This window comes from Delphinus delphis, chromosome 7 (genome assembly GCF_949987515.2).
Source record: "Delphinus delphis chromosome 7, mDelDel1.2, whole genome shotgun sequence".
In the NCBI taxonomy this organism is placed as follows: domain Eukaryota; kingdom Metazoa; phylum Chordata; class Mammalia; order Artiodactyla; family Delphinidae; genus Delphinus; species Delphinus delphis.
This window is the reverse complement of record NC_082689.1, coordinates 61,322,360-61,332,652: the sequence shown is the minus strand read 5'-3', so window position 1 is coordinate 61,332,652 and position 10,293 is coordinate 61,322,360. Positions and strand designations below refer to the sequence as shown.

Here is a 10,293-nt window from a genome sequence, read left to right as displayed (position 1 = left end):
GAGGAAGACTAGAATTGTCAGAAGTCTTGCTCTTAGGATCTAGATGAAGTTCACAGTGAGTCTTTTAAAACATTTAAATAATGAGAAGTGTAATCACAAGGGACTGTGTAAGAATGAATATTGCAAAGGAGACATTATAGTCAATGGATTGGCCAAAATGCAAAATGCACATGAAACTAAAGTCATGTAGTTTACTTGTTGACCATGTGGCTACAGTTCAAGAAGTCTCTGCTCCAAAAGCTGTACCTAGTAATCTTCCAAAACTGATTTTAAATAAAGTTCTTAAATTGTAGCAATAAACAAAAAGACAAGATACACTTAAACAATACTGCAGTTTATCAAAAGACACATAAGAAATTTCAACTCTCTTGTCTTTGACAGTTATAAAAATCAATATTTTGGCTAAGTTATAAATTTGTTTATAATGCAATTATATGCAGTTGCATAAGTCTAGTAATGCTAATGACAGCTATTAAGATCAGAATAGGTTTTTAAAACAACACTAAAAACATAAAAACATGTAGCCCCATTATTTACCTGTAGAACGTGTTGAATTTATGCCTAAATTTCAGCATTTACTATATCACCACTGTTCTAATTTAAAAAATCACATCCAAAGGATAAGGCAAAAACACCTATGAACTGGCATCTTTATTTCTCAATTTGTAAAAATGTCCTTAATTTGTTGATGTAGCAAACAAATTTCAACTCTGATTGCTATGCAAAAGAACAGAAGGTTATCTGCTTTGCAACGAACTTTAAAGTTCAATTGCACACAGGCAACATGCTATATACGAAAAAACTACTAACTACAGGTATTAAATACTGAAAAAAAGTTAACAGTTTATTATAATTTATTTTATTTAACAAATCTAGGAAGTTTGCAGCCATCAGCCATTCCAGTGCAATTTCAGGTGCAATTGGAAATTCAGGAATCTCCATAGAGCTGTTAGTGTAGCGAACCTTGTAGGTAAAATACATGCATACTTTTGATAGCACATGTGAAGGGATCTCGCTAAAATTGACTTCATTAGTTTCGTTCTCAGCAAACTGACCTGGGCCACTCAACATGCCTTTTTTGTCCTGATGTTAGCGCATGTTCTCTTTCTATAATAAATTCATGACCATCCGAAGATACCAATTTGACATACATGGCATCAGAGCAGAGCCCTCACAGCCACCATAGGTTTTCACTTCTCCATCCATTATGTTCTTGTGAAATTCTACTTTGCGTCCACAGGAACTTTAGTAGCTTCTCTTCAGCCCTGCAGCCACTGTACGGCGTCCCCGCGCACTGCCACAGTCCCTACACCGGCAGCCCCCCCCCCCCACACCCACCCAGCTGCCTGCCCGCAAGTACTATTAATATATACACTTTACAGATGTGGAAGGCAAGCCGAGAGAGGTTAGTCAGTGACTTCTCTAAGGTCATCCAATTATTAAATAGCAAAGCCAGGTGCAAAGTCAAGTCAGACTTTAAAACCCAGACTTTCCCCACTTTTCACTCTTCTGAATACCTCCTTAAAAGGAAGTTATGAATTTGGTCATTAGCAGACATAAAGAGGTGAAATAGGATCGATATGAATGACATAAATCAACCATACTCATTCTTTAGATCAGGTAATTTTAGTATGTAACTTTGTCCTATCCTAGAAAAAAATCCTCATCTGACCATATCAATGGTATTTAAACCAAATATACCATATACTCCACCAAGAACAGTGGGGTGCTGGTCATGCACGTATACTGTTTAGCTTACGTATTTGGTTACGGGAACAGCCTAAGTTCTTCAGATGAAAATGGATCACGTATTTATAGAAAAATTTAATTACAAACAGACTTTTAAAAATCAAAGTGAGAGTCACTTGATAAAGTCAGGATTACTCATTTGTGATCTTGGCACTGGAGCACCACACATGGGTAATTTCATTAGATTTATAAGACTTTCTCAAGTTTTTTGACTTAATAGAGTCAGTTTTCCAGATTTATTAGAGACCAACCAGTACCACTGCAGGGAGAGGAAGAATATACCTTCTATGCTCATGAAAGTGGGCTGAGGAGGAGAAAGGTGAACTAACTGATCCCTGCAAGTTAAGCAGAACCTAATCTGATCGTTGACTTAAATTAAAAATGCAATGAAAAACAAGTGTGAGAAGAGGAAAAGGTCTGTGACCCACTCTCTGCCTTGCCTAGAATGAATCTGGACAGAAGCCCCTCTCTGACATGACTAACAGCCAGCCATCAAGGCACAGCTCAGATGGCACTCCTGACCTAACAGTTGAAGAATTCTTTATATTTGCTCTTTTATGGTGACAGTTATGTTTCTATCTGTTCATTTTTGTCATTTTGAAGAATCATTAACACAGTAAACAAGTTTTATAATAAAGAGGCAAGCGAAATGTTAGCATGGTTAAGAACCTGGCTCTAGGACTCCAAAAGCCGGGCTTTAGTTCTGATGTCATTTATTAGTTATGTGGTCTTACCAAGTTATTTCTTTTCTCCAACTGTTTCCCCCTCTGTGAAAAAACTGGGATAATACCACCTATCCTACCTCAAATGGTTGCTACTATCAAGGAAAACCCTAGGATGTACGGTAGAATTTCCTCTGATGAAATAGCCTACATGGTTAGGGTATGATCCTTTGGGTAATTACAGTTGAGACAGAGTTACTTTTTCTTGTTGCTGCACCCCACCACCTTCCCTTTTCAGGTAATCTAATCATCATTTGAAATGAATAAAGTATTGTAAAACTGTTTCTTAAAGGAAAATTTATCACAGGAAGCAAAGTAGACTGCATCTTGTATGTAGGATAAAAGCAATAGAACAATTTTTGAGTCTTAAAAAAGAATAGGGCTTCCCTGGTGGCGCATTGGTTGGGAGTCCGCCTGCCGATGCAGGGGACACGGGTTCATGCCCCGGTCCGGGAGGATCCCACGTGCCGCGGAGCGGCTGGGCCCGTGAGCCACGGCCGCTGAGCCTGCGCGTCCGGAGCCTATGCTCTGCAATGGGAGAGGCCATAGCAGTGAGAGGCCCGTGTACCGCAAAAAAAAAAAAATAATAATAATAGCAGCTTTATATACGTGGTATTACAATGTGCTGGGTTTTATATATGTGAGCTCATTTACTCCTTGCAACCACTCTGTATGGTCACACTGTTATCTTCATTTTCAGATGAGGAACCTGAAACACAGGTAGGAAATGGCAGTCAACATTTAAGCCCAAAGAATCTGGTTCTAAGATATGAATTCTTAACCAGTATTATTGTTACTGCCTTTTTAAAAAGTCATAGGTATGTAGGTAACCTACATCTCTAGTATTTTAAATGGGTGAGGATTTCCAGGTGAAAACTATGCGTTTTGATCCTAATGAAAGATGACTCTTCTAAGTTCTCCTCTGGCTCTATGCAATCGTTTTGAAGTCAGTTTATATACATTTACTCAAATCTTTCCCATTCAAACATCCAAGAATTCCCAGGGAGAAAAATCCTCAAAAGAAGAAAAAAAAGGAGGGAGATGAAAGCAGGGGAAGGTAAATGGAGATGTGTATGTTGTAATTCAGATCACCAGATAAGTTATAGAAATTCTAAAACTGTTACAGAATTCCTGAAATCCAAGAACTAGAATTCTAACAATTTTATTTAAAAACTAGGTGCTAAAACACTTTTTGAAACAGATTAAGCTTGGGAGGAAAATGATCAGATAACATGTCAAAATTTAAAGTGGGATTAGAGTAAGACGTGCCAATGTGATTTTAAAGGACTAAGAGTAAGGCTGTCTTTTTCACACAAATCAAACGGTAATGTAAATTCTAAGAGTAAACTCACAATCTAATAGGACTGGACCGTCTGCACTACCACTGCAAAACACAGCTAATAACGTCTGATGGTAATCAGCATTATTGCATTTAATAAGCAACGATCAACAGCAAAACAGAATACACTCTTTAAATTTGTTTCACTGAAATTCTACCATTTTGGTTTCATGTAATGAGGTATTTGTAAAAGTATCTGTTCACATTTTATGTACTATTTAAATTGAAAATTATTTTTAAGGAGCAGGGGATGGCAGCAAGTAAAAAATAGACTTGAAACTTTATTTCTGAAAAACAACCAAATATCTACCCAACTCCAGACTTAATAAATTAGGGTGGTTTCTACACTTACTTCCTCTCAACATGCATGCACTAAAGCTAATTCATACCAAACAAAGATTTCAAATTCTATGCAAAAAACTGTACATTTACCTTGCAGTGCTTAAAGGGAGAAGACCTTGGCTACTGTCTTAGGCATATAGGAAATACTTTAATTCTGAGGACAGAATTCAGGAGACCAAAAAACAATGTAAGCTTCAAGATGTTAGAGCCAAAGATTGCCAGAGTGACTGAAACTACTTAGTGACAAATCCCAGTTTCCCAGGTGAAGGTAACAGTACTCACTCTGGCTCAATTAGAGCTATCTTGTACCTGCTGAGATATGGGCATACTACCCCAAATCTGTATCATTTCTTTGGAAAAACTTTAGGAGGAATAGATGGTCTCTCAACTCATTTACTGCCTACACATCTTGGACTCTAAACAGATGATTACCTAAACCCAGGGAAGCACTTTCATTTTATGGCTTGTTTTCCTCCTTTTCTGCATTTTGACAGTAGCAGTCACTTTCATTCATTTGAAAATAGTGTGGTCAAGACCTGTGATCTAGGTCTGTACCACTTCTTCAATCTCATGTTAGATGTACACATCCACTTAAATATCTCACCAAAATTTTAAACAAACTGATTATTTTCTTTTAATTCAGGACTTCAAATAACTGTTACTATATGAACATAGTATTTTAGGATTCAGAAAGATGAAAACTCACTCAAACAAAATTGAAAAATTGGCCGACAGCACCTAAAGCACTCAATTGATGCTACATTCCATTACCACATCAATATTTTTTTTAATAGGATTTCTATCTTCATCTGCAGAGGAACAGGTATAGCCCTTAAACCATTCCCGATATGGCTAAGTGTTACTTACCCAGGATTAGCTTTGATAATGGTTATTAGGTATACTTTAACAGCTTGAAACGCTTCATACTTATCCTGAAGTATACTTCAAGAATTTATTCAGTTAATTCTTAAGGAGCCAAGTCAGTCAATGTCCTAAATCTTGAAAGCTCCCTTCAAATGTAACTTCATAGTCTTTAAATTTTAACTGTCATTGTTTATTACTGTTTTGGCTACATTCTCTACAATTTCAGCAGCATCTTAAAGAGACAGTGTGTCTATGTACAATGAAAGAACAAAGAGCCATGGTTTAACTGTACAATATTAAGGGGAATCTGTGGTAAGCATAGCCTCCTTTTTCGGCAACATGGACAATTTACATGTAAGTATCAGCATTATGAATGTGATGATAAGGAAGTTTCTTAGAGGAGTGACATACAGCATCCTGAAAAATAATGGTTTCTACCATACAAGGCAGTTAGAAAATGTTCACATTTTAACAAATCTGTACAAACCACAAGAAACTCGTTTAAGGGACCATCATCCCACCTTGCTGATAAGAACTTTCTAGAAATGTAGGATTACCACGAACAATTTATAAATCTAGTATATATGTGCTCCACAGCCCTAGAAACCAAGAAACTGATTTCGAGAGCTCTTTATGTCCAACACGGATCATTTTTACATGCCTTGATTGTTAATAAATGCCTGCTTTTAATAATCTCTCTATAATGTACAGTCAACTTGCACCTTTAAGGAGGTCATTTGATTTTTTTTAGCAAAGAAGCAACATCATTTAGCAGCAATTAAAGCGCCTTCAAGAAGACTTAAAAAAAATACAATATCCAATTAGAAAAGGCATATTTTTAAACATTTGTACAAGAATAAGCTGCTGAAACTCGGTAATTGAAATATGACATCTGTACACAATTTACAATAGAGCTAGAAGGGAATTTATCATTATCCTGCATAGAACTGGTCTGCATTTGGTTACGTATTGTCACTTGTTTGAATGAACAAGGCCTGGTAACAAAAGAAAAATACCTGTTAACAATTCTAACATGTTGAGAACACTGGAGATATTATAATTTAGTGACTTCAGCTGATTTCAAAACAAGCAGCTCACTTTGTCAAAGGTGTAATGTATCTAGGAATAGCTCTCCCTTTAACATGACCAGTGAAAAAAGTGGACATGTGATTTCGAGGTACAACTTGGTAAAAGCCAGAATAGGCAAATGACAAAAGTCTAATAACTTTGTCCAAAGAGTCTAACTCTCACATTCTATTACTATAAAACACAACTGTCACTGTCATTCAGTTCTTACTTTGGTTGCAGCAGATAAACTGCTGAATGCTGAAGAATGTATCCAGGCACTAGATAGTTCCTGTGTTAGAAATATGTCTCATATTTTTTCCATGTGTTTTTAAATAATGAAAAACCACCCTTCATATTAGAACTCTCTAGTAACAACCAAATGTATTTAAGTATTATAAACGTTATTTACAGTGTTCCCCCCAAAAAACCATTGTTCTGTTATCTTAACATGGTATTCCTGTTTCTGTGCAACAGGCAGTCACCCTTCACTGCTCAAGATTACAGTCAGAAGTGTACATTTATTCACTGCCCATGATCCACTCTCATACAAACGATGCTATGAAGAACTTCAGTTCACAAACAGTTCTCAACCATATCCTGTGTAAAAAAGAAAACAACAAAAACACTCAAAAGCTCTCAAACTCAAGTATGCATCTGGAAGCAATTCAAAGACATCATGCCAATTTTGGAGGAAAGTCAGTAAGTAATTATGCTTGAAGAAGGGGGTGTAGGGGATGCTGTCAGCCCAACCATGTGTAAGTTTCCTGAAGAATTGGATCTTCTCATGTGTGGGAGAAGATAGGGGTCATTTGCCAGTTGGTGCACATCAAACCTATCTTCTTTTCGGTATGCCAAACAGCGTCTTATAAAGGCCTTAAAAAAAAAAAAGTCAGCAATTAAAATCTTTTCCTCTTCTAAATATCAATCAACTAAATACTACAGATGATGGACACATTTAAGACAATAAATAGATTTTACTTCACTGGGGATTCAAATTTTTTAAGAAATTGTAGCAATAGGGCTTCCCTGGTGGTGCAGTGGTTAAGAATCTGCCTGCCAATGCAGGGGACACGGGTTCGAGCCCTGGTCCGGGAAGATCCCACATTCCGCGGAGCAACTAAGCCCATGCGCCACAACTACTGAGCCTGTGCTCTAGAGCCTGAGAGCCACAACTACTGAGCCTGCGCTCTAGAGCCTGTGCTCCACAATGAAGAGTAGCCCCCATTTGCCACAACTAGAGAAAGCCCACGTGCAGCAACAAAGACCCAACGCAGCCAAAAATAAATAAGTAAAATAAATTAAAAAAAAATTGTAGCAGTAAAATTATCACTCCAAATTCAACTATCAACTCACAGCCCCCTAGTAGTTCACTTTACAATCTAAATACTATTACTACCATTTAAACTTATTGCTGGAAAGCTGCATATTTTTCCTTTTTATTGAGATTAAAATATACATAACATAAAAATTAGCATTTTAACCCTTGAGTGTACAATTCAGTGACATTAAGTACATTCACATTGCTATACAATATCACCACTATACATCTGCAGAACTTTTTCATCATCTAAAACTGAAATTCTGCACCCATTGAACAGTATCTCCCCATTGCTCCTTCCTCCAGCCCTTGGTAACCACTTGTGTTCCTTTATGATCTGGCCATTCTAGGTACCTTATATGAGTGGAATCATACAATATTTATTTGTCCTTCTGTGTCTTTCACTTAGCATGATGTTTGAGTCATCCATGTTGTAGCATGCATCAGAATTTCATTCCTTTTTTTTTTTTTTTTTTTTTTTTGCAGTATGTGGGCCTCTCACAGTTGTGGCCTCTCCCGTTGCGGAGCACAGGCTCCGGATGGGCAGGCTCAGCGGCCATGGCTCACGGGCCTCATTCCTTTTTAAGGCTGAATAATATTCCACTGCATGTACGTACTACATTTTGTTTACCCATTTATCTCTTGGTTGACATTTGGATTGTTTCTACCTTTTAACTATTGTGAATAATGCTGCTATGAATGTTGGTATATAAATATCTGAGTCCTTGCTTCCACTTTTTTTGGTATCTACCTAGAAGTAGAAATGCTGGATCATATGGTAATTAAAAAAACATTGACATATTAGTTTCAGATATACAACATAATGATTCGACATTTGTATTGTGAAAAGATCACCACAATTGTCTAGTTAACATCTGTCACCATACGTAGTTATAAAATTGTTTTTCTTGTGATGAGAACTTTTAAGATCTACTCTTAGCAACTTTCAAATATGCAATATAGTATTATTAACTATAATCCCCAGGCTGTACACTACATCCCCATGACTTATATAACTGGAAGTTTGTACCTTTTGGTCCCCTTCACCCATTTCGCCCACCCCTCACCCACCCACCTCTCTTCTCTGTATCTGTGAGCTTGGTTTTTTTCTGTTTGTTGTTTTTTAAGATTCTACATAAAATGGCATATGTAGAATCTTATATATGACATATAACGACAAGACATGACATATAATGGCAAGATTTCCTTTTGTTTAATGTCTGAACAGTATATTCCATTTTATATATGTATATATACACACACACCACATTTTCTTTATCCATTCATCCCACGATGGACACCTAAGGTTGCTTCCATGTCTCGGGTACTGTAAATAATGCTGCAATGATCATGGGGATGCACATATCATTTTGAGTTAATGTTTTTGTTTTCTTCAAATACTCAGAAGTAGAACTGCTGGATCATATGGTAGTTCTATTTTTAATTTTCCAACGAACCTCCACACTGTTTTCCATATTGGCTGCACCAATTCACAATCGCACCAACAGTGCACACAGGTTCCCTTGTCTCCACATCCTTGCCAACACTCATTTCTTGTCTGTTTGATAATAGCTATTCTACAGGTATGAGGTGATCTCTCACTGCGGTTTTGATTTGGATTTCCCTGACTGAGTGATGCTGAGCATCTTTTCATGCACCTGTTGGCCATATGTAGGTCCTCCTTGGGAAGAAACCTATACAGATCCTCTGTTTTTAATCGAACTGTTTGATTTCTTTATATATTTTGGATATTAATCCCTTATCAGGTATGATTTCCAAATATTCTTCCCATTTGGTAAGTTGTCTTTTCATTTTGTTCATGGTTTCCTTTGCTGTGCAGATTTTTCATTTGATGCAGCCCCACTTGTTTACTTTTACTTTGTTGCCTTTGCTTTTGTTGTCAAATACAAAAATTCCTCACCAAGACCTATGTCAAGGAGCTTACAGCCTATGTTTTCTTTCAGGAGTTTTATGATTTCTAGTCTTAAGTTCAAGACTGTCATCCATTTTGAGTTACTTTTTGTGTATGGCATAAGATAGTGGTCCAGTTTCATCCTTGTTTATGTGGCTGTCTAGTTTTCCCAACAACATTTATCGAAGAGACCACCCTTTCCCCATTGTATATTCTTGGCTTCTTTGTCATAAATTGACCATACATGTGTGGGTTTATTCCGAGCTCTCAATTATGTTCCATTGATCTGTGTATTTTTATGCCAATACCATATTTTTTTTTTTAAAAGAATCAATTTTATTTATTTGATTTTGGTTGTGTTGGGTCTTTGTTGCTGCATGCGGGCTTCCTCTAGTTGTGGCGAGCAGGGGCTACTCTTCGTTGTGGTGTGCGGTCTTCTCATTGTGGTGGCTTCTCTTGTTGTGGAGCACAGGCTCTAGGCATGCAGGCTTCAGTAGTTATGGCTCGTGGGCTCTAGAGCACAGGCTCAGTAGTTGTGGCACACAGGCTTAGTTGTTCCACGGCATACCGTACTGTTTGTTTTGAATACTATAGCTTTGAAATGTAGTTTGAAATTATGGAGCATGAGGCCTTCAGCTTTGTTCTCAAGATGGCTTTGACTATTTGGGTCTTTCGTGTTTCCATATGAATTTTAGGACTGTTTGCTCTATTTCTGTGAAAAATACTGTTGGAATTTTGATAGGGATTGCACTGAATCTGTAGATTGCTTTTAGTAGTATGGACATTTTAACATTAATTCTTCCAATCCATGAACATGGAATATCTTTCCATTTACTTGTGCCTTCTTCAGTTTCTTTCATCAATGTCTTATAGTTTTTCTCTCTGATGCAACTGTAAATGGGATTGTTTTGTTTTCTCTTTGGCTGCACCCCAACCAGGGATCGAACCTGGGCCCCAGCAGTGAAAGCGCCAAGTCCTA

The 10,293-nt window shown here is 37.2% G+C and overlaps 1 protein-coding gene and 1 pseudogene across 1 annotated transcript in view; both read right to left on the bottom strand.

Moving 5' to 3' along the window:
* Positions 1–334: 334 nt before the first annotated feature.
* LOC132428567 (elongin-C pseudogene) lies at positions 335–1,361 on the bottom strand (annotated as a pseudogene).
* The window catches only part of TLK1 (tousled like kinase 1), a 155,283-nt gene continuing 146,345 nt past the window's right edge, over positions 1,356–10,293 (bottom strand). The window contains exon 21 of the mRNA XM_060016602.1: positions 1,356–6,957. Coding sequence (XP_059872585.1) covers positions 6,781–6,957 — 177 coding nt within the window. The 3' untranslated portion in view covers positions 1,356–6,780. The remainder of the gene's footprint in view (positions 6,958–10,293) is intronic.